This window comes from Meles meles, chromosome 13 (assembly GCF_922984935.1).
Source record: "Meles meles chromosome 13, mMelMel3.1 paternal haplotype, whole genome shotgun sequence".
NCBI lineage: Eukaryota > Metazoa > Chordata > Mammalia > Carnivora > Mustelidae > Meles > Meles meles.
The window spans coordinates 86904493-86928399 of record NC_060078.1 but is presented as its reverse complement, the minus strand read 5'-3'; the positions used below and the strand labels follow the sequence as shown (position 1 = coordinate 86928399).

Here is a 23907-nt window from a genome sequence, read left to right as displayed (position 1 = left end):
GGAAAGGCGCCCCCCCGCCAACACACACTCCCAGCCTGGCCTCGAGCCGGGCAGCGGGGCCCTCAGTGTGTCCGGTAAAGCCAGGGACAGGCCAAGCTGTCACAGTCCTCCCCTGGGGTGCCCCTTGGCTGGAATAAGCCGGCGGGGAAGCCGGAGACGGCAGGCGTCCCTGGAGAGACGGAGAACGAGGCTGCCCTACCCAGGGAGCTGCGGGGAGCAGGCAGGGAAGGGTGCACCCCCACCCCCCAGCCCGCCCACCAGCTCTTCGAAGCTGCCATGTCCCTCCGCAGGCGTCCTCCCCGACCCCCGGACGCCCCCGGGAGGGCCCGGAGCAGCCTCTGCGCAGACCGTCCTTTATTCTCGCTCATGTTTCAACAAAGAGCAGAAGCCATTTTCCGTTTCTCTTTTTGGTCTTTAAAGTGACAGAAGGGAGAGAGGAGCCTGTTCGTACACACGTGGGGATAGGTGGCTTTCCTGGGGGCATCTGAGCAGTCCCCGAGCGGCAGCTGCCCCAGGCCCACAGCGGGGGCCGGGGTGGGGGGCACAGCGGCCCCCGAGGGCAGGAGCTGGGTGCCGGGCAGGACCCCAGCTTTGGGAGGGACGTAGGGGAGGCAGGCTGCCCGGTTCTCAAGGGCACAGAGACCCCGCACTGGGCCTGGCCCCGAGGCCTGACCCTGGGGTGCCGCTCCCCACTCTGCAGGCGAGGTGGCCACAGCGGGGCTGTTGCTGGGCTCCCGGAACTTCACGGCCCAGAAGACCCGGAGTCTGACGAGGGGAACGAACACATCCACAGAGGAGCCCGTGCCCCAGGGGCGCCGTCCTTCGCGCAGGACACGCCTGCTTCTCTCTGGGGAAGCGCAGGCAGGCGGACCCCCTGGGCCGGGCACGTTTCTGCACGCAGCTGGCCGGAAGGCACGCGGGTCCCTTAGACGGAATGGGGGACGTGGAGGGCACCCCAAAGTCGGAAGTTCCAGAACAGCCCAGCCGTGCTCTCATCGTCCATGACCTTGAGGGAAGCAGAAAAGGAGAGAGCTCATCTCGGGGTCAAGTGCTGGGGGACAGGCCCCCGAGGTTCGCAGCACCGGGTCACAGCACCACCGCGGGCCTTGTGAGCCATGTTCCGAGGCTCTGTGTCTCCCAGGGATCCCCAAGGACCCGCAGCTGCCAGTGGCCCTCACCACCCCAGGACTCCCTGGTGCCTGCTGTGCCTCCTGGCCGGGCCCCCCAGCCCTGCACCCCACCTGAGTCCGTCCCCCCTCCCAGGGGCCCTGAATTTCCCAGAAAAAGGGGCAGGATCATTGACTAATCGAAAGCCCAGACCACGGGGCTCCCTGTGCAGCACACGGGGTACGGGGGGCCCCCTGTTCCAGCTCCTTCCTGCTGCTCACGGCCTGGGAGGGGAAGACCATGGCTGTGCGCACGGCCCTGGGGCTCACAGCTTCGGAGGACCCCAGCCTGCTATGTCAGGGCGTGCGACCGACGTCCCTGGCGAGACACGCCCTCCCGGGTCGGGGAGCTCTCTAGGGCTGGGGGCAGACGGCGCTGCGATCGAAACACCACAGAATGAGAAATGGCAGGAAAGCGCATCGTTCCGGACTGCGGACACGAATTCTCATCACACACCGTCTGCCACTGGGGGACTTTCCGGTCTGCGAGCACGAAACACCGACACAAACAAAACTCCAAGGACAAGAGCTTCCGCTCGGGCCTTCCGCTCACGCACAACCAGGGCCAGAGCCTTCGTCCGTTCTCGCGGAACAGACCCCGGAGACGGAGCTGCGCGGAGAAACCCTCGTGCCCTCCCCCCACTCTGCCGTGGCCCTGGGCTACCCCACGGTGCTGGGCTCCCCCACGCCGGCCCAGGGCAGCAGGGGTCAGGTCCCCCGGCCAGCCCTGCGCCCTCGTTGTGTCCCCCACCCAGCGTCGCTGGGCCACAGGCTGAGCAGAAGCAGTGAGGGGCCCCCAGGTGACAGGTGCCCCCCCAAGGCCAGGCCCGACCCCACCCCAGAGCACCCCAGCCCCCGCTGTCCCTCCTACCCCACCCAACTCGGAAACAACGGGCAAGGTGAGGTCACTGCACGGGCCCCAGCGGGCAGCTGGCCACCGCACCGAGAAGAGCTCGTTTTTCCTGGGACCTCCTGGGCAGGGCCGCCCCACCAGCCAGCAGGCCGCCCCACCTGCTCTGGGGGGCACAGGCTGCGCTGGGGGCTCTGGGCAGGGATCGGCTCCTGCGTGCCCCACGCAAGTGCTCCCACCCCTCCCCCCGCCTGCCCCTCATGGCCCCAGCGGACCGCACAGGAGCTGCGTCCCCCACAGGGCCCTGAGGCTACCACCACGGGCCCCACGGTTAAGGTCGGCTCAGGCCGCTCTGTCTGCCTGGCTGGGTCCTCAGGTGGGGCTCGCCGAGAAGACGGGAGTCACCAGGAGGGCTCTCCCATGGGGGCACAGGGCAGGAAGCACGGTGCCAGCCGGCCGGCGCCCAGGCCCCAGGACGATGACCAGACCTGCTGCTCTCCACGCTGAAGACCAGACTGAAGGCGACCTGCATCCCCGACCACCGCCTTCTGCCCACAACGGCACGGGAGCCGCGGCCACGCTAGGAGCGTGAACCCCCAGGCACCACAGACAGAGCAAGACACAGGCCCACGGCCGCAGGCCGGCATTGACCGCGTCCACCATCCTTACCGTGTGTGCGCAGAGTCCCCAGGAGCCAGACGGGCACCCAGCACGTGTGACTGTCCCTCGTGTCCGCCACACATCTTGGACCTGCGACCGCATGCGCCCCACGAGCCCCAGCACGTGGCCTTCCACGAGCCACACACAGGAGCTCTGTCACTCGGCCCCGTCCCTCCAGCTTGGCTCTTGGCCCAAGCACGGCCACACCCTCAACTCTGCTGAGACCTTGGCCGTGGCCCGAGCACCCCTCTCTACAGGACCAGGCCCTGCACTCCCTGCCGGGGCCCCATGGTTCTTGCAGCCACATACGCCCGTGCCATGTCGCAGACCCGGGCCCAGGCAGGGGGTCCCCAGGCCAGGAAGTGGGGTGCAGCCCTGTCTCCTCTCGGAAATTCAGAGACCGCAACAGGAGGCCTTCAGACTCAGGGCCAGTCCCGCCCAGCGGAAGTGGACGATTCGCGGGAGCACCAGGTGCTCTGGGATGGGGGGCTGGAAGGTTGTTGTTGAAGGTCAACTTTCCCCAGGACATCCAGAAGGTTGACACGCACCAAACCTTGTTTGGGCCCAGAGGCCCAGGCGCCCGGGAGCCTCCGGCTCGATGTTCTCAGTCCAGAGATGCCACAGGGAGAGGCCAGCCTGCCTCCCTGCCCCTGCCCCTGTTCCCAGGCTGCTCCCCCCTCCAGCCATAGCTCGGAACATCTCCCGGGGTCCCCGTGCTGAGGGCGCGTGGACACGTCGGGCAACTGGCTCTCATCTCCAAGGCCCAGCGCGGCCCCCCAGCCGCCCTGGCATGTGTGGTGCACCGTACAGGGCGTGGCCCAGGAGGAACCTGCGTCCCCATCTGTGGTGCCAGTGCCCCTCCCCCAGGGCCATGGACCCCTGCTGCCAGGGTCTGAGCTCACAGGAATTTACTCACCTGATGGGGAGGCCCCACACAGAACAGGGTGCGGGGGGGTGAGTGCACCGAGCGGGGCTTGTCCGGCACAGCTGTGCGTGGGGAGCTCCGCGAGAGCCTTCCCAAGGAGGGGACACACAGCCATGACCTTGAGGGACAGGTGATGGCCAGCAAGTGTGGGGTGAGGCGAGCAGTACAGCTTTGCGACCCTGGGCCACGAGCCAGGACCCAGGGCAAAACCGGGTTCTCGGGGCCTCCCTGCCTTGGAGCCTGCAGCCCCACCACTGGGTCCGGTCAGAGTCTCGGGTCCCCGGAAGCCTGCAGGACGCAGGCACCTCCCTGCCTGGTGACCTGCTCCTGCCCCCGCTCACAGCCTGCCAAGTCTCAGGAGAGTGTGGAAAGCCCAGAGTCCGGAAGGACGCGGATGAGAGGCTTCGGAGGGCCGGGGGCTCTGCCGGGACGAGGATGGGGTCTCCGCACACGGCCACTCGCATCTTCTCCGTGCGGGTCAGGGAAATCGAGGCGCGGGGGCCTTGGATACGTTCCCACCTCGGTGGGGAGAGGGGCCACACCTGTGTGTCTGCTTCTGTCGAAGACGTGGGAGCACCAGCCGCCCAGACCCGACACGCAGCCCCTGGGGGTGCTCCAAATGGGCCTGGTCGCATCGATTTGACGCGGGACCCTCAGAAATGTGCACGGAATGACGGAACACACACCTAAATGTAAGAAGACAGGAATATAGAAGGGAAAAGCACCTTGACACCGGTGACCCTGTTTTGAGGTCCCAGCCAGCAGAGGATCCGTCCCAATGACTTTGGAAGAGGCATCGGACAGAGCCCTCAGCCCGCGAGGGCCAGACCCCAGAGACAAGAAGATCCACAGGAAAGCCTCCCGTGTCCCCACTCATCGCCCCCGGTGACACGAGCAGGAGGGCTGTTCTGACACGATGGAGTGTGACAGGTTGCACGGAGGTGGCTGGCGTCCTACGCGTCAAACCTACACGAACGCTCACCTAATCCTGGCAACCCACACAGCTGACCCTCGAATGGGGATGAGGGTGCGACCCTCCCCACGCTCAAAATTCCACGCACAACTTTGACGGCCCCAAACGTAACCACCACAGCCGCCGTGGACCAGAGCAGCCGCGGCCACGGGCACGTGTGCTGTGGTTGTGCGTACGACACGCTGTATCCTCACAAGTCAGCTAGATGAAAGGAAAACCAGAAGGGAGAGAAAAATTTACTTTTATACACATTCACGGTCCCGGCGTGTATTTCTTGAAACAACCCGCGTACACGTGGACCCGCGCAGGTCAAACCCATGTTGTTCAGAGGTCAACTGTGATTACGTGAGTTTCATGAAGAACCAAGATTTCCAGCGTAAGAGGAAGAAACGCAGATGTAGACGTTACAGAAGTAAAAATTCTGAATGAGAAGAATCGGTCACACAGTCACGATCTCTGCTCTCAGGAGACTCCCAGATCGGCTGCCGGCAAAGCCGACACACGGCCCGGAAACAGCGGGGACGCTTGGGGCCCCCCGGGGGAGGCCCGACCCCAGGTCAGGGCCGGGAAGCCCAGCGCGAGCTGGAATCCCGTCGCGCAGAGAGCACGGCCCCTGCGGAGACGACCCGGGAGCCACGGAGCTCCCTGCCAGGGATGGGACAGCGCCGGCGCCGGGCATGGCAGGGCTCGCGCGGGTGGGGGGTCGCGAGCTGTGTGACATGACACACACCCATGACTCAGCTCACGGGTCCCTCTGGCGAGCGCGAGGCGCAGCTCGGACACTGGTCCAGCCTCCATCCTGCAGGATGGCACGGAAGTTACTGGGCGGCCAGAGCGTCCCCACAGGCTGGCTGAGGAGCAGACAGGCCGCGGTGGGAAGGAGGGGGCCGCCTGCAGGGTCCCTCCGCAGGGGTGCCGTGGGGGTCCTTCCCCGAGCGCCCTGGGGCTCTGGATTCAGGTCCGGACCCGGGGGTGGGGGGTGTTGCGGGCCAAGTATACGGCGGTGGGGGGCATAGAAGCAACGAAGACCAGGGCAAACGGGCCCTTCTGCCAGACTGGGCACCTCGCCATGGGAGGGGCAGCACCTGCCTGGGCACCCCGGCCCCCTCCGCCCAGAGAAGTCCCCCGGCCCCCTCCGCCCAGAGAAGTCCCCCGGCCCCACTCCAGCCCAGAGAAGTCCCCCGGCCCCCTCCGCCCAGAGAAGTCCCCCGGCCCCCTCCGCCCAGAGAAGTCCCCCGGCCCCACTCCAGCCCGGGCCACCCCTGACGCCTGGAGGAGCCGCTGCCAAGCGCCCCGTGAGTCTCCGGGCACCGCGCTGCCGTCGCTCCTGCCTCACCAGCCTGTACCCCGCCGGGATGCCCGGCCGTCCCAGGCACTCAGGACCCTGCCCGGAGGCAGCGGCAGGGACGGCACCGGTGGCCGGGAGGTGGGACAGGGCCTGATCTCCCACAGCAGTCCCGGAATTACAGGCCTTTGTCTCCTTCGGAAACAAAATAATTACAACCTTCACCGAGGTTTCCTGAAAGCAGCGCTGCGAGTCAGCGGAACCACCAGCTTCGGAAGCAAAAGTACCTTTTCCTTTAGGGCTGGGAAAGAGAAAAGCCAGTTTGGGGCCTGCCGCTCAAGGACCCCGTTCCACCTGGTTTGGGGTCGGGTCTCCAGACCCGAGAGGATGAACTCCTGGCCACCGTGTGGCCATTTGGAACGGCAGCCACAGGAGGCGAACACAGGGGTGAGGCTGAGCCCAAGGATGCTCAGCGACACTCAGTGAGGCACGAAGTCGAGTCCTGGAGTGGCCCGCCGGCACCGCGAAGGGGACAGCCATGTCACCCCAAAAGGCACCTGCCCCCCCAAAACCCTAGCCCAAGAGGCCGGGAGGGCCCAAGGTGCCATCCTGACCCCACCCCGGGCAGGTGCCCCGGCTCCATCCCAGGCCGCAGCAGAGCCCCGCAAACAGCTGCCTGCCACCGGCTCTGCCCAGGAAGGGCCCCAGGCTCCAAGGGCCATACAGACGGGGCCGTCGGCGCTCCCAGGATACTGAGCCCCTTGGGGCGCTCCCGGTGACGGCAGGAACGGTTCCACCACTGCCCACCCTTCCCTGCACAAGGCCCCTCCTGGCCAAGTGCACCCACTGCCCCCTCGAGTCCTTGACCCACGTGCCTTTCTGCCCAGGCCCCATCTCTGGGCCCCCCCAGGACTTACGTCTTGGCCACCTCTCTTGGCCTCTGCCCACAGCCTCCCTCGTTCTAGTGGCCCCTCTGTGGGGCCTAGATCTTTCCTTGGATCCCTGACCCCAGCCCCACACTCCTCCAAGCCTTGGGCCTGGAGTCTCCTCCCAGCCAGGACTCAGGTGCTCGGACACCAGCCGGCGGTACCCCCTGGTCCGCAGTGGCCCCTCCGTTCCGGGAGCCGACACCTAGCACTGCCGGCTCGGCTGTTCTGGGCCTCAGACCCCGGTTCCTCACCGCGTCCCTGGCCGGCCATCCGGTTCATATCCTGGCCTCAGTTACTGTCCTCCGGCTGTCCCTCACCTCCTGACTCCACCTAGGATCTTTTCAGCCCAAATAAGGCCATTCTACCCCGGCCTAACCTGCCCCATGGTGCCCTTAGCTCTTAGGACGAGGTCACCGTTGGGGTCTCAGCCTCTCCACACCCACCTGCCTCTCCCACGCCCACCCCAGAACGTGCAGTCTTCCTCCGGCCACAGGCCTTGGGCACGCGCCCTGCTCCTGTCTGAGACACTCGCCCGTAGCCTATTGGCTCACGATTGGCTCACCGTTCGCGCTCAGCCACATGTCACCTCTTCCAGGAAGCCTTCCCGGATCCCCAGTCCAGGTCAGCTTCCTCGCCAGATGCTCGCTGGGGGGCCCTCGTCCCTTCTCAGCACGTTCCTGTGTGTGATTATGCACAAATTTGGGGGCTGTGACTCACAGGGGGAGGCCCACAGCGGTGCCGTCCCCTCCGTCCCCATCTGTGAGCTCCCAGCCCACAGGGCAGGCCGCCACCTTTCACGTCGGCCCCACGCTCTTGGCTGTCTCTGTCCTGCCTATAGGACCAGGTCCTCAGACCAGCCGAGCCCCTCAAGGTCCAAGTTGGGGGAGGGGTCCCGCCCCCTCCAGCCCGGAGCAGGAGCCTGTCCCCACCCCGGAAATGTGGTCTGGGACTCTCCGTCCTTCCCTCCCTGTGGGGGACGCAGGAGGAGCCTCTGTGAAAACAGCCCCCACTGAGCCAGAAAGGACACAGTGGCCTCCAAAGGCCACCACCAACAGGTCCCCCTCACTCAGCACCCAACCTGTCCCTTCCCAGACAAGGGAAACGAGGCTCAGAGACGCCGGGCTGCCGGGGTGAGAACAGCCAGCGACCAGCCAGGCCAGTGCCGGTCTGCCCCGTGTCTGTCCCCAGAGGTCAGGGCCTTCCTCAGGGGAAGGTCTATGTCTCCCCAGGGTGGACTGGAGCTCAGGGGCAGTCCCTGCTGAGAGCCACTGTGCCCTGTCACCAGAGCCCAGCTAGGCTCTCGGCTGACCTCTCACTAGTGCCCTGGCCACCAAGTCCTGGGCCAGCTTGGCACATCTCCAGAAAGTCCTTGTGGACACCCCGGTCAGCTGAGCTTCCGGCCCCCCTGCAAGGTGGGATGGAGGAATCTCTCGGAACATGGTGCTGAGCACAATGTCCCTGGGAGGGCCCTAGGCCCATGGGGTCCCTGGGATTCCCCCAAGGGATGCCGGAGGACACTGCAGATACCCCCACGGCCGAGCAGCTCCGGGCGCCTGTCCTCTGCTGCTTGTGACCCCAGTTGGGCTGGACACGGCCCGAAGTCCAAGCTTCCCCAACTGGTCTCCCTGCCCTAGCTGCAGGCCCACGCAGCCCTCCTCCCGGGGGGAAGCCCAGGGGCCAGCGACCACGAAACGCCCCTCGGCATCGCACACAAGGTCTGCGGAGCAGCCTCCCGCACTGGACCCCGGAGGCCTGATCCGGCCCAGGGAAAACCCTGTCCCCACCAAAGGCAGGTCCCAGCTTCCCTTTCAAGGAGCAGGCCAGAGGGCCTGGCCCCAGACGGTGTCACGGACCCTTGAAAGCAAACCTGTCACCAGGCTTGGTGACACCCCAATCACCAATACCAGCGGATTAAACGCCCTGGTGTGGCCCTCAGCACAGTCTTCCACCCAAAACACACAAGTAAAAAGCCAATCAGGCAAAACCACTTTGTGCTTTGGAGCTAAAAAGATTCAGCATCCTACGCGCCCAGAGCTCCATGCCCTGCTGGGGAAGCCGGGGAGCAGCCACCGCGGCTGGAGACAGAGAGAGATGTGCAGAGACAGAGACAGAAACAGAGGGAGGGAGAGCCAGAGACAGCCAGAGGAGGAGGGAGGCAGGGAGGGAGGGAGGGAGGCGGGGGGCAAGCCGGGAGGGAATGGAGGAGAGGCCGGTCTGTGGGCACAGCCCTGCAGCCGTGAAACCTGTCTGGCCAGATGCTTCCCTCTGCTTCCCAGTCAGCACAGCCAGGCCTGAGCACACTGGGCCACCTTCTCCATGGGCGGGTGGGGGCTCCCTGCCCTCCAGGCCACACTGGGGCCCTGCCTGGCCGGGGGGCGGGGGGGGGAGCTCGCTGTCCCTAGGAAGCGCCGACTGCGACCAGGGACCTGAAGGTCCGTCTTGGGGCCTGACGGCTCACCTCGCCCACTGGGACCTGCACCTACCAGGAGAGGGGCGAGCGGGAGAGGAACCCAGGCTCCACACGGACCCCAGACCAAGGCAAAAGCAGGACGGGTCTGGTGGGCAGCGAGGCTGGTCAGGCACGGCAGAGGGCACGCAGACGGGCAGGACCCCACAGAGGGCCCCCAGCCCCCCAGGCCGTGCCTGCAGAAGGGAGACGCATCTGACCTTTCCTGGACCCGTCGCCCCATGTGAGGTGCCCGCCGCACAGTGTGGCCGACTTCAGACCCTCGCTGGCACGACGCAAACAGGTGGCTGCCGTGCCCCTGCCCCAGCATGAGGACCCAGAGCTCCAAGGGCTGTGCCCGGCTCCGGAGAGGGCAGGTTTGTGTCCGGACCCTGGAGAGTCATTCAGGGCGGTGACTGCCCCGGACACAGGGAGCGGGTGGGGGAGGGGTGGGAATAAAGCTCTCGGAGTCCCGGACCTGATCCCGCCCAGGTGCCCCCCCCACCCCCCGTCGTCGTTGCTTCCTCAAGCCCGGGGCCCCGTCCATGTGTCACAGCAGCAAGGGTCACTCCAGGTGCCTCCCAAAGGTCTCCCAGCCACACATCCGCCAGTCCCGCTGAGGCCTGAGGGCTCGAGCTGGGAACTGCAGAGCAAGCCGGGGAGGATGGGCGTGGGGACCAGACGGGGCAAGGTCAGCTGAAGGTCACAGAAATCAAAGCAGAGGCCCAGCCGTGGTGGAGGACCCCTGCTCTGGGCACAGCCCCGCCTCTGCCCCACCTCTGTTTCTGTGGGCGTTAGAGGACACGGAGTCAGCAAGAGGGCAGCGGCCCGACCTCCACGGGGAACCCCACCACACGCCCTCTGGCCCAGCCCAGGCCACCGACACAGGACCTACGTCCTGTCATGGCGAGGCCAGGGAAGGGAGGGGCACTGGGACACCCCCACAGCGCGGGCCCCAGAGCGGGTGACCCGGCACTTCCCCGTCTTGGGGCCCCGGGGCCGCCCACAGCAGGCCGCCTCTGCCCCACGGCCGCTTCCCAACCCCCACGTGGTGCCATAGACAGGCTGCCTGGCCTGCTGACTGCCCCAAGGAGGACCCTCCTAAGGCCTGTGGCCAAAGATCCTACAAAGTTCTCCTGGAGGGGAGTCGGAGGGCACGACCCCGGCCCAGGGGCAGAGCCCGGAGCCTCCTTGGGGAGTCCAGAGCCCCCAGCCGCCCCGGCCCGGGAACCAGGGGCCGACGGAGCAGCGCCCAGGCCGGCCGGCAGGGTTGGGGGCTGCGGCCCCACGGCAGTGGCGTCCTGGGGCCCGCGGCTCAGGACCTTCCTTCGTCCTGAGTCAGGACCCAGCTGGGACCCGGAGGGAGAGGGGACACGGCTCCAGTGTGTCCTCTCAGAGTGAGGGCCGGCGAGGAAGCCGCCCCGGCCCCCCGGCCCCTCCGTCTAGACCACCGTCTAGACCAGCTCCTTTCTCCGGGGGCGGACACGAGGGCAAGCGGATCTTTGAGGCCACGCTCGCCGCTCTGGGCACAGGCTCGGACCCAGCTGCTTCGGACGCCGCCCTCCCGTGCCCCGCGAGTCTGAGCGACACCGGCCTCTGGCAGGACTTCTGTCACCGGAGGGCACAGGCCGGCGCACACTCACCTGGCCGCCCGACCTAGGTCTCAAACTGGGTCAGGAGCTCCCTTATTTCCGGGGCCACGTGCTGCGCGGCGTTGGCGGCCTCCGTGATGGCCTTCCGGTACATCCCCTTCTTCTTGCGGTTAAATCGCAGTTTGAAAAACTCCGAGAACGGAGAGAGTTTCGAAGTTGACAAGAACGAGGTCGTTGGGGAACCAAACCACGAGACTTTGGCTTCTTGCCAGGAGGGCTCCCCGTCCTCCTTCTGGCTGAGACTGAGGTCAAGCACGCGTGCTGGCCACCAGGGGAAACCGTGAATCTTACCCCACACGATGTCCCCCACGGCCACCGTCCTTCCGTCCTCGGTAACGCACTTGGAGACACTCTGCGTGTGCAGCCTGACCGTGAGCGGCGGGACGGTCGGCCTCGAGTCCTTGGACGAGGACCGCACGGACGCGCCGTCGCCCGCCGAGAGGTCGTATGTGTCCGGCCACGTGACTTCAGAGCTGGACGATTTGGACTCGTCCAGACTGTCGCTGCTCCACACCGACTCCCCAGCACACCCTGGCCCCCTCCCGGGACAGGTGGCGAGGAAAGCCAGGCCCCCTCGCCCGCGCGGAGCCTGGGCACACGGCTTGAAGTCCTCGTCCTCGCCAGAGCTTCCGGAGGAAGAGTCCACGGGCCCACGACCGGCAGAGCCGTGGCCGAGGAGAGTGGGGGAGCCGGCCCGGGGGCCCCTCCCGTGGCCGTTGAGCGCCTCCACGAGCTCGGCCCTGTAGACGGGCTCCCGCTCCCCAGCACCCCGGGGCCGGGGCTTCAAGCGGATCTTGGGGGGCGGCAGGCCGGTGCCGGGGGGCCCGGGACGCGTCAGCTTTAGCTTGGGGATGGAGGCGGGGGGCCCGATGGGGTCCTGGCCGCCCCCGTGCGGGGCCTGGGAGGGGCAGAAGGGCTCCAGGGACCCGTGCACGCGGGAGGGGATCTCCACCACCTCGCCTGTGCCCTGCGGTGTGCTGTAGGAGATCTTGATGGCTGGGCTCCGGGGCACCCGGGCCTTGTCCTCCTCCTCCCTCTTCTCTCTCTTGCTCCTCCTCGAGGCGGTGGCCACGCCGTCCCCTCCACCATCAGGGTCCGCGAGCTTGCGGGGCTCTGGGTCGGGGCCGGGGCCGCCGCCTGCCCTGCGGCGCGGTGGAGGGGCAGCTGGGGGGCCGGGGCCGGCCTCGGGGGGGCTCAGGGTGCTCTTGCACTTCTCGCAGAGTACTTGGCGTGGCCGCAGGCGGATGGGGCTCAGGGCCAGCCGGCCGGGCTCACGGTTCCGGGACAGGCGCCGGCGGGTCCTCTTGATGGCCCGGGGCGGCGGCTGTGGCACCCACTGCCGGTAGGTGCTTCTCAGCCAGAGTGGGGGAGGGAAGGGGACGCCCTCAAAGTACGGCGGGAACGGTGGCGCGAGAGGTGGGGGTGGCTTGGGGCCCGTGGTCTCGGGGGCCTGGTCCCCGCAGGGTGGTGGCTTGGGGCCCGTGGTCTCGGGGGCCTGGTCCCCGCAGGGTGGTGGCGGGGGGCCCGTGGTCTCGGGGGCCTGGTCCCCGCAGGGTGGTGGCGGGGGGCCCGTCCCCAGCTGCATCGCCTCTCCGTCCTGCTCCGGGGGGGCCGGACCGTCGCAGCCGTTGACGGGGGGGTCCTCGGGCTGTGGCAGACGAGCCGACAGGGGCAGGCCGAAGAGCCCGGACCTGGCAGTGGGAGACAGAAGGGCACGGTCAGGACCCCGAGGACGCCGCTGTGCACAGGCCCCACCCCCGGGGCCCAGCGGGATCTGGGGGCCGAGCACCTGCAGCTGCCTCCAGGCTCTGGACAGGGACAAACACCCCCGCTTCCCTGCGTGGGGCATCCTAGGGCAAGGCCTGTCTTCTAAGAAGTCTGGGAGCCAACATGGAGGCCACCCCTCGGGCTCGTCAGGCCCTGACGTCCACACCTTGGCTCCTGCGGGCTTGTGGCTGGAGGCCTCCCAAGACCCGGTGCCCGCACGCGGGCCCCGGAAGGCTAAGAACGGGGTCTGGGGAGTCCGGGTGCTGACATGGCCTGATTGCGCCCTGGGTCACGGGCCTCGTGCACCCACTTCCTTCCTCCCTGAGGGAAGACCCCAAGCTCCGTACGGGCCCAGGTGGCTGCCGTGGGGCAGGTGGGCGTGTGTGTGTCTGGGGTTGGAGGCTGCAATGGTGGCCGTGGAGAGAGGACAGGAGTCAGAGCCCCAGGTCTAGGAGAGGCCTCGTTCCCTCCTAAATGCTGAGTTGGTCCCAGCGGTCTGCACTGCCCACAGGTGACGGGGGCATCCACCCCACCCCTGCCCAGCACAACCTCAAAGGTCCACCCCTCCCCCCTGGCACCCCCAGGCCCTTCCCGCAGGACCTCCAGCTCCAGGAGGGGAGTAGACAAGACCACGTGATCCACGGGAAGGGACGAGAGAGGGCAGGGGAGCCACGTCCCTCCCATGAAGACCCACAGCCAAGGCCAAGGGCAGGGGAGCTGCCCCAGGGCTCCCCAGCCGGGACCTGCCCGGTGAGAGGCCTGCTCTCGCCCCCAGGACATGCTGGACCACGCAGGGTCCCCCGTGCAGACCGCTGGGCACCTGGGGGGGTGGGGTCGTCGTTGACCGTCAGTGGGCGGAGCCCCTCCCAGAGCAGAGGGCCAGCCTGGGGGCCTCGTGCTGGGAGTGGCGCAGCATCTCATCTCCCAACGACCCACGCTGCCGCACGAAAACATCCAAATAGTGAGAAAGCAGCCCAAACGGCAGCGAGTGAGCACGCGTGACTTTCCCACAAATGCGATGTCGGTGAGATGGCTTCAGCCACAAGCTCTTACGTGGGGAGCACGAAAGCGGACTTCCGCCAGGCCGCGGGAAACGAGGCTCAGAGCACGGCTTCAGCCCTCACCGGGCACTTGATCTGACCGGGTGGGATCGACGGAGCGACGCTGCCCGGGTTCAGTCTCCAGACGGTGTCCCCATCCACTGCTCCCCAGGAGAGCAAGCTGGGAGGGGCCGACCGCCCATGCCATCACGGCCCCAGCACCGTCCCCAAGCGCCAGGGCTCGAAGCCCGGAGCCCCGCCTGCCCACGGTCCTCACAGCCACGGGGTCGGCGCACGAACAAATGTGGGGGCCCATGGCAGGCGAATGCCGCCCCGTTGTTGTTTGATTCAAGCTCACAGCGAAAGTCCGGAGCCACACTTTTCTTCTTTCCCATCAGGTTCCCGTTTACTGGTGACCGTACCCTGAATCTAAAGTCTTCACAGGGGCAAGGGGTTCATGTCTTCTCTTCATGACCAGAGAGTCTGGCAAGCACAGGCCCTGGGCAGCCTGCTCCTGCCCTTCGTGTGGCCAGAGGTGACCTGTAACCTGTAGCCACGAGGGAGGGGAACGCGGGGAAGCAGCAGGGTCCTGTGGGGAGGGGACGTCCCAGCTCCCGCTGTCCCCTCCCCACCCTTCTCTGGGCACATGGCCCTTCACCCGCCCTGTGGCCTGGGACGACTAGGTGGTCCCAGAGGGACCTGGTGTCCATGCCGCGTCCCAGGTGACCCCACGGCCCAGCCGCCACCACGGGTTTTCTAAGTCAGGATTTGCCCTTGTTCGTGTTGGATCACCCCGGCGGCTGGAACAGACGCCGCACAGACGCCAGGCCCGGAGCAGCTGCTGTGTGGCCCACGAAGGAGAGCCCGCCCCAGTCCAGCTGGGGGAGCTAAGCCCCCGCCCAAAGCTGCCCCCGCCCACCTGCGAGTCCCCAGCCCCAGAACGGCAACGGGACTCCGCACCCAATAGCCCCAGCTCTGCCGCCGGGTGTCCAAGAGCAGCTAAGAACTCCGCGCTCACACCAAGGCACGTGTGCACACACACAGGCGTTCACTCCCCGAGCTCCTGGGCCAGCAGGCTCACTGCCCCTTGCTGTTAGGGTGTCGGATCCCCTCCGTGTAACCCACAGCCCCCTAAGAAGGGCTTCCAAGGGGAGAAGGGAGGGCGGCCGCAGTGCCCTGCCAGAGGGTGACACTGAGAGGACACGCAGTGCAGGAGGCCCCACGGGAGCCCCTCACGGGACAGTGTCGGCCCTGCGGGGAGCGTCCGGATTGCACACTGGGCCCTAGGCCCATTGGGCACCCCAGCGGAAGCTGAGAACGGAGCACCCCAACGGCCACCCTGTTCGCTGAGAGAAGGGCTGCAGGGGAGGCCGCGGGACCTCCGAGAGGACACCCTGTCAGCAGGTCTAGACCAAGGGGGTCCCACGGACAAGGAGGGGTCCATGTGCCCGGCAGGATCCACACTGCTCAGACCTGGACAGCTGTTCCCAAGACCCCCGAAGCCCACTTCCTGCCCATCTTTGCAGGCGCGCAGACCACGAGCAGGACGTCAGCTCACCCTGTCCCTTCTTCTGTGTCCCCACGGACCCCAAGGCTTCTTTGCTGTCGTCCTGCTCAGAACCAGCCCATACCCACTCGTGAGACTCCCCTGCCCCAGCACAAGCCTGTGCGGGTACAGACCCCCTCCTGCCAGGCTGGGGTCCAGGGCACCCCAGGAGCAAAATCCCTGGGCAGCCCCTTTCCCATCACCCCCTACCCAAACCAACGTATCATCCCCCCAGGACCCTCCTCTGTAGGACCTAGCCCACCCTGGGGGCTCTGCCGTCCTCTCCCCCTGCAGGTAGGCTGGGGCAGGAGGGGGGCAGGGGGTGGAAAGTCACCTTATCCCTGAAGGCCCCAAAGCTGGTGTCCAGGGAGGTTTTTGCCCCCCGTTTATGGCACACACACACCCCTCAGGGAGTCCCTGAATGTTTAGGACAGAGATCCTGACCTGAGCCAGAGTGCTAAGGCATGGCCCCTGGGAACAGGCCAGGTCAGGCAGTGACCCCTCCCTGCCCTAGCAGGTCAAACTGGGTACCAGGTTTGGCTTCACAGAGTACTGGAGAGCAGGCGAGTCCATGCCCTTGTATGCAGGGCCCCTCAGCCTATGGGGGGCTCCTGTTTTGGGTAGGGTGCGGCTGGGGGGGAGGGCTTCCAGAGGTCAGCTACAGCTGTGGGACAGCACCCCTGCTGAGGACGGAGGGGCAGGCCCCATGCCTGCACTGCACGAAGCCACACTTCCTTCCCGGAGCGGCCTGGCCCAGGCCACGCCCACAGCCCCGGTGTGTAAACAGCGGCCCAGCAACGGCTCCCTCCCCACGCTGCCCGTGGAACCCTGCACAGCGCCCGGAGACAGACAGACACACGCACACACGCACGGCATGGCCATTCCCTATTTACGGACGGACAGGGGGCAGAGGGACGCCAGGGGAGGCCGTGGGCCCCGAGACCATCGGGGTCTGAGCTCACGTCCAGGCACACAGACAGGACAAGCCACTCGTCCTGGGGCCGCAGCACCCAGCCCAGTGGGGTGACCTCCACTGCATTCCGGAGCAACAGGCGTGGCACCGCCCGGCGGTTCGCCCTCAGAGCCCAACCCCTCAGTGAGGCCAGGCTGTGCGGACGTGGGCTGTGCCAGGGGAAGGAGGCCCAGTCAGCCTGGCAGCGGCCCACAGGCGACGCCGCAGGCCCTTGGCCGGAGCGAGCCGGAGAGACGGCCTGCCAGGCCCCCCCACGGTCCTGCCCTCCACCTTGCTGAGGGTCCCCCCGGCCCCCACTGGCTCCCTGCCCAAGACCAGAGAGGTGTGGGGGAGGGGCCCCCGGGGCTGGGGGGCCCGGCTGGCCAAGGTCTCCGTGCAGGCAACTGGCGGACCCTGAAACAGAGCTCAGCACGACGTCCTTGGGAGCTGGGGGAAGGGCAGACAGCCTCAGCTCCTAGGAAAGCCTGGCGACACCCAGAGCTCAGCAGACGCTGGCGAACAGGGGTCAGATGCAAAAGCAGAGTGGATCTTCCCCGGAGGGCCCGCACTCGGCTGAGACTAAGGCATGGCCCTTCGCAGGGACACAGGGCAGAGAAGCAGCCTGGCACGCAGTCCTTGGCAGGAGACCCATGGCCCGCCTCAGCTCACCCCCCCGCCGAGGTCTCACCCATGCAACCAGCTCAGCAAAGCCCCAGAGCAGCCCAGGCCTGAGCTGGCCTGCGGCCAGGAGGAGCCGGCCCGGCCGCCCGCCAGAGCTCCCGGCCTCCCCCGCGGCCTCCCGGCTCTGCAGACTTGGGACGCCTCTGACCCCAGCCGGCTCCGCGTTTACCCTGGACCTCCCTTCCTCATGCTCCCATGGGGAGAGGCTGCCCTGGCGCCCAGTAAAGAGGTGAAGAAATGTGGCTTTAGCACCAGAAACACCCCAGGGGGCTGTCCCAGGTGCCGGCAGGGGCAGCTGGAGCCAGGAGCCTGCGGCCTCGGGCAGGCCTGAGCCCGGACGGCAAGACCCACTCTGCGGCCAGGCTCCCTGGTTCCACATGTTGGTTTAGAAAATACACCGCGGTCTCTCTCCCCCTTGCAGCCCGACGGACGGCAGCAGCGGCCTCGGTGGGAAAGGAAGGGCAGCCTTGCGGGGCCTCTGGGTGCCCCTTTGCTCAGGGAGTTGGGGAAAACGGGTTAGCTGGGGAACTCACGGCCTGGACACCAGCATGGCCCCTCGTCTAGGTAGAGCCAGCGTCTCTGGGGCAAGCTAGGGGCCAGGCTAGCACATCTCCCCACACCCCACCCCCCGCCCCGGTGTCCTGGACTCAAAAGGTTAGCCACCACCAGCCGCCGCCTCCGTCCCTTCTCTGCCCTCCGGCGGCTCCCCTGGTCCACACCCCCTCATCACCTTCATACTGGCAGGTCCCCTGGGTGGCGGCTGCTTGCCTGCTGCAGATAGGGCCACCCTCTGCCATCCCGGGCACCTTGCTCTCCATCCCCCTGGCTCCCTGAGGACAGGGAAGCTATGCCCAGTGTCCGTCCACATCTGTCCAGTGACCCATCCCAGGACCGGCCACCAGTGGGAGTGTGCCCAGGATGGAGTGAGTGTGCTGTGCTGCCCAGGGACCGGCCTGCTGGGACTCTTCACTGGCTGCCCACAGACAGCCACGCGGGTGGGGTGTGGGTCACAGAGGCCCAGGAGCGCCGCACGCTAACAGCACCCTAGGTGACTCACAGCAGGCGCTTCTGACAAACACCAGCCCCCACACGAAGGCTGGGGCCTCGGGGCTGGCCAGGCCTGATGGGCGGCTCGTCCTCACTCCTGCTGTCCGGGCGACCTTCCTCACCACTCTGGGCCTCTGCCTCGGCCACAGCCACCTCCCCCGGGGAGGGTCCTGCACCAGAGGCGCTCCCCCAAGCCACCCACAAAATGATGCCCATACCCACCCTGCCCCCGGCCTGGAAGTCGGAGCCTGTGGGGCCCAGGCAGGCCTGGGTCACCTGTACCCTTCCTGCCCCAGAAAGAATCACAGCCCATGGGGAGCCTGTAGGGACCGTGCCAAGCGGGATGCCCGGCACTCAGCCCGGGTGCCCAGTGGGGAGTCGGTGAGCACGGCGGGATGCAGGAGGTGGGCACAAAGCTGTGGGGGGTCGTCCTTCAGATCACAGAGCAGCTTGGCCGCAGGGTCGAGCCTCAGGGGGGAGAAGGCTGGCCCCCGGCACAGAAACTCCACACGCTTGCCGACGCCTCGGGGGCCTCTGGGAGCTCTTCTCCTCTGTGAACACTTGGGGAGGAGAACCCACCTCTCACGGTGCCAAGGGAGGGGACGCCACGTCCCAAAGGCCCGTGAGTCACCCTGCTTGCTGGGCCCTGCTCCAGGAGAGAGAACGGGACCTGCGTGAAGGGCCTTCCCTTGGGACTGCTCCGTCCCTGCCGGGGACGCTGGCAATGATTTACCACCCTGTGGGGCTCCCCGTTCCCCAGGTCTGCACACCAGCCTCTGGAGGCCGCTGATAAACGAGTTACTGGCACGTGCCTGGCCGTGCACCATGGGGACACCGACAGCTGCGGCTGGGCCGTCCTGAACACACTCGGCCCAACCCCACTGCCCCGGGACCCGCAGGCTCCCAGCCGCGGCGCCCACACCTGGGATGGGGCCCCCCCCAAGGGACTGTCCTGCCACTGTCACAGATGGGGGGGCACTGAGGAGAAACTGGCCTTGGGAGGGCGAGGACCCTGCAGCTCGAGGCCCCCACCTCCCAGCACGGCCAGGCCAGGCCGCAAGCTGCCGAAGGACCCCGCGGGATGAATGTGCTGGAAACAGAAGCCTCGAGCTCTAATGCCGTGTCCCGGGATCAGAAGCTGGGGGAAGCCAGCATGCTGAGTGGAGGGGAGACGAGGGCAGCCGGGGGCAGCGTGGGGACCGAGGCGCGGTGGGCTGGGGCTGCCAGGGCCACAGCGGGAGGCTGCAGGGAGCAGAACGGCACCCGGCAAGGCCCGGGTTCTGTGGGTGGCTCCCGGTACCGCTGAGCGTGGCCATGGCAGGGCTGACGCCCATGAGTCTGGCTGCCCGTTCCCCTGCTGGGGATCCCAGCCTGGTGGACTTCCTCCCACCAGGGGAGCGCTGCTCTCCCAACCAGGTTGGCCCCAGCCTGGGCAGGGGGCGGCAGCCGGAGGCAGACGGAAAGGGAGGCCAGGCTGCCTCCTCTACGCATGGTCCCCCCCACAAGTCAGAGGGGCTCACGGCCTTCCTTTCCCAAGTCCGGGAGCCCAGAAAACGGAGGGGGTCCTCTGGCGCAGCTACCCCTCTCCGAGGAGAAGGAAAGGCCCAGCCGGGCACAGCCCCGCACAGACCCAGTAGTGGGAACAGGCCCAGGCTGGCCGTCCTGCCTGAGGGGGGAAGAGGTGGCCGTCAGGGGCAGCAGACCTTGGCCACCGCAGGGCACAGGCTGGGCAGCTTTCAGGTGGCTCCGCTGCAGCCCCCCACTCCCGTCCCTCGGGCCCCCAAGCACTCTCGGTGGCAGCCAGGGCCGAGCGGGGCCAAAGTCGCCCAGGGAGGCCATATGTTAAATCACATGACTTTGGCATAAACGGCCTCTGGCCCATCTAACGAAGAGCTCACGCCAGCAGCCTAACCGGTGAAGAGCGAGGGTCTTCCTGCCACCGCCACGCGACTGCAACCAGATCTGGGCCCACCGAGGGAAAAGTTGGGCCTCTGCAAGGGAACCCATTTATTCCTCGCAGCCTGGAGACAGGGCCCAGCAGGAGCGCCAAGACATTAGCGTCTGATGAATGCCTAATCATTTATCTGTGCGACAGCCCGCTACCATGCGACACTGTATCCAGGAGACTCTCCTGCGGCTCAGTCCCTGCAGCGGGCGCACAGGTGCGAGCCGGGGTGGTGTGCACCCAGGCCTGCGGGGGACCCCTCCGGCCCCAGAAAGCGGGGCTCCCGCCGCCGCCCCCTGCCCAGCACCCCCGCCGGCGTGTTTTCACTCCTCCACGGCCAGGGGCTCCCCCCAGCACTGTTTTCAAATCGCACCGCCGGACGCAACTGCTCGCCAGCAACCCAGAGCCCCGGGTGCCTCCCAGGAGCCCCGGGGGTGGGGCGGCGGGGCACTGGGCAGGGCACCCCGCTCGCGAGGGGCTGGCAGGGCAGGTCCGGCGCGCAGCGGCGCCCACTCCCCCGCCGCCCCCGAGCCGGTGACAATTCTGAGAACAGCCGGATTCAACAGTGCGTCTGAACAAAGAAAAGTGCGTTAATTATGGCAGACGTGCGGAGTTCGGGGCCGGCGGCACGCGGCGGCGGCGCGGGGACACGGGCTGCGCGCCCCGCGCCAGGCCCCCCTCGGCGCCCACCGCCGCTCCCGCCCGCGAGTCGCGCGACTTTGAGAGCCACTTTGCCCCCCGAGTGGCGGCCGCGCTCGCGCGCCCCGGGGCCCGCGCTCGGGAAACCGAAAGCGGGCGCCGGCGCCGCGCCGCCCCCGCCCTGGAGCCGGGCCGGGCGCTGGGCCCCGCCGGCGGGGCGGGGGCGGCGGCGTCCCGGGAGACTCGGGGCGCCCCGGGGCCCGCGCCCCCGCCCCCGCTCACTTTTTCGTGCAGTCCAGCAGGATCCCGGCGAAGCTGCGCCCGCCGCAGCTCACGGTGACCAGCAGCGCGCCGTTGACGACCTGCTCCACCCGCACCGGCAGCCGGCAGCCGGCCCGCGGCTCCATGCTCCCGCCGCGTCCCGGCCCGCGCGCCCCCGCCCCCGCCCCGCCGCCGCCGCCGGGTCAGCCCGCGCGTGACGCCGCCCGCCGGCCGCCTGACGTCACAAAGCTCCGCTCGGGGCGGCCACCGCGAGCGGGCCGGGGCGGCGGGAGGGGCGCGCGGGGCACCGCCGCCCGCGGACGCGGGCCGCAGCCGGGCACCTCGGGGGCGGCGCGGAAGCGCACTGCGGACCCCTGGGTCGGGGCCGGGCTGCGCCCTCCCCGGGGCCCCGCGGCCGCGAGCGCCCGCCCACAGGACGTGCGGGCCGGAGCTCAGGACCCCTGCTCCGGGACCAGCCCCCACCCCCACTCCCGGCCCTGCCCGGCCCTCCGCCCCCCGCGGCCCCGCGCCCCCCGCCTCAGGTCAGGCGCCCGGTGGCCACCCGGCACGGCGGGGAGGAAGTCCCGGCGACGCCAGCAGGAAGCCGGTCGGGCCGGGCCGAAGAGACGCGGGCGCCCAGGGGACACGGGCGGGCGCCCTGCGGAGGGGCACCTGGCGACCCTCGCGTGCTCGGCGCCGCCCCTGGTGCCCAGAGGGCGCGTGCCTGGCTCAGGGCTGCCTGTGCGCCCGAGGGCGACCCGCGACGGCGCTGGGGAGGGGGATACGTCCGCAGGTCTCCGTCGCGCGCCCCCGGGTCGCTGGGGAAACAGCGGGTTCTCTGCGACCCCGCCGCGCCCAGAGAGGCAGGGGCCCCACGGGGCGTTCCCAGCGGAAAGGACCGTCTTTCCCGGGCGACAGCGCGGCCCCCAAGCGCGCAGCTGGCCGGCTGGGGGAATGGGAGGTGCAGGCGCCCAGGGACGTGGGCCCCACCCGGGACCCCTCCCGCGGCCCTGTGCGCCCGCTCGCCTCCAGCCGGGCAGAACTCGACCGTGCCGAGCCTTTGCGCATCCCGCACCTGGCTCGGGACCCCGTAACTGGCAGAGTCCCCAGGGCGGGCCTGTTGCGGTGACCCCGCCCGGGCCCGACCCCACCCGGCAGGACCAGCAGGTCCCCTGAGCCGGGCTCGCTGCGCCTGGCTGGGCACAGGAGATGGGCGGGTGGTTGGGTTGTCCTGACGACCCGGACGCCGCCAGGCCCCGCCTCCCCCGCCTCCCCCCTCCCGCCCGGAGCCCGTGCACCGCCCCGCCCCGCTCGGACCTGTGCCGCGGCCGCCACCCCTGGCGCCGCCGGGGACTGTCGGGGCGGCAGTGGCGCCACTCCTCCTCGCCCTCCAGCGGCGGCCTCCCAGCGCGGGGAGCAGGCAGAGGGGAGCCCGGGCGGAGTCAGGCAGCCGCCGGGAGCTCGCCGCGCCTCATCGCCCCCGCTTGGACCGGAATAAGGATCCAGGCCCCGGGAGCCCTAGGGGAGGCCTAGAGTCCAGGGAGCACCTGTTCCCTGTATGGCTGGGGCTTCCAGCAGACCCCAACCCTCCTTTGGAGAGTGAGGGACGTAACAGGGAGGCTTCCGGGATCTCAACATGACCCCCCCCCTCAGGGTCAGCAGGGGCCCCCCTGTCACTGTGGGGGCCCCCACAGGGAGCCTCTGCACCCGCAGGCCTGTGCAGCCTCCCCACTCCAGAGACGGGCAGGGCAGGGCTGACGGGGTGGGGGGGGGGCAGAAATGCCAGGCCACCCCTGCGGGCACCAGGAGGGGGCACCAGGAGGCTGCATCCCTGCTCCACACAGGTGCCTGGCATGCCCCAAATGCCTTCTGGGCCCCGGGGACGCCACGGGGGACCAGCTTGCTGGGGTTTGAGTCAGCTCCAGGACTGCTGGGGACATTCCAGGTGTGAGCATGTCCCCGTGTGCCCAGGGGGCTCCATGTGGACAGGAGGGAGGCCTCTGGAAGAGGTGCCCTGAGGAGATGCCTGAGCAGGCAGCCACCCGGGGAGAAGGGGCCCCACAGGGCAGCCTGGGGAGCGGCACTGGGCGCTGAGGTGCACAGAAGGGGACCTGCTGAAGGGCAGGCCATATTGGGACGTGGGGTCTTCTGGGGTCACTCCCAGGCATTGGCAGGAGGAGCCGCCTGGGCTGGAGCCTGCTGGGACCATGCGTGTATGTGGGGCGGGGAGGGGGCCACGGAGGGCGTGGAGAGCGAGTCAGGGAGCGCAGGTGAGAAAGGGGGCCCTCCGCCCCGTCTGCTCCCAGCCTCGCCCCCCTGGGCTGTGTGCTCTGTTCTTTCTATGTGGAGCTGGAAGCCGCTTTCGGAAACGCGAGGCAGAACGAAGGCTCTGCAGCAGGACTGTGATTTGGAATTTAAAGGGGGACAGTTTGGGGGTCCCGCTCCTCGCAGACCTTCCCTCCCAGCCCAGCCAGCTCACCCGCTCCGGACCACAGAGCCGCTGATGGAGACGGATTTCCTCAGGAGGGGGTGAACGGGCTCTGCGGGCCTGCGAGCCGACCCCATGCGCTGATTCCGTCCGGACCCAGGGCTCTCCCTCTCAGTGCCCCCTGCAAAGACACACACAGGTTCCAGACAGACCGGCCCCAGGCAGCAGGGACCGAGGGCGGCTTGCCCACCGTGAGCTGCCTCACAGGGCCAGGGAGAGCTATGGAGCCACCCCGGCTGAGGGAAAACAGGGCTGCAGCGTCCTCCCTCGGTCCCTGGACTTTGTTCCCAAAACCTCTGCTTTCTGCCCCTCGCACTGGGGCCTGCCCAGTGCCAAGCCCTTGGCCTGGCCTGCCCAGGGCCCCAGCAGAGTCACCAGGGCTGGCCAGAGGTGTAGGGGAGTGGTGTGAAGGGGGACAGGAGACCATCCATCACCCTCGCTGGACTGAGCTGAGTGACCAGGGAGGGGGGCTCCAGGCTAATCTCTGTGTCCCTGTCCCTGTCCCCTCCGGTGCACACCCATAGCCCAGCCCCTCCTCCTGCAGGCCCCAGGGCTGGTGTCCTCCTCCCGGCCCCTCCCCCACAGGACAGCCCCCTGAGGACCCCAGCCCTGTCCCTTGTCTCACCAGCTGCCGCACTTGTCCACACCTGAGTCA

At 68.3% G+C, this 23907-nt stretch overlaps 1 protein-coding gene across 7 annotated transcripts; it reads right to left on the bottom strand.

Annotated features, from left to right (window-relative positions):
• Positions 1-359: 359 nt before the first annotated feature.
• PWWP2B (PWWP domain containing 2B) lies at positions 360-23408 on the bottom strand. 7 transcript variants are annotated; one of them, XR_006821275.1, is made up of 5 exons: positions 20786-20959; positions 10878-12577; positions 7351-7465; positions 3593-4287; positions 360-1006 (listed from the first exon to the last, which is right to left on the bottom strand). XR_006821275.1 is itself a non-coding variant. In XM_046027483.1 (4 exons), the coding sequence occupies exons 1-3, from the start codon at positions 20908-20910 to the stop codon at positions 10891-10893; spliced, it is 1722 nt and encodes a 573-aa protein (XP_045883439.1). In that variant the 5' UTR covers positions 20911-20959; the 3' UTR covers positions 360-1006; positions 10878-10890. The 7 variants fall into 7 exon arrangements, 5 of the variants coding, with proteins under 5 accessions (XP_045883439.1, XP_045883438.1, XP_045883436.1 ...); XR_006821274.1 differs by lacking the exon at positions 3593-4287; XM_046027483.1 differs by lacking the exons at positions 3593-4287; positions 7351-7465 and having other exon boundaries at positions 10878-12336; positions 12427-12577.
• Positions 23409-23907: the final 499 nt, after the last annotated feature.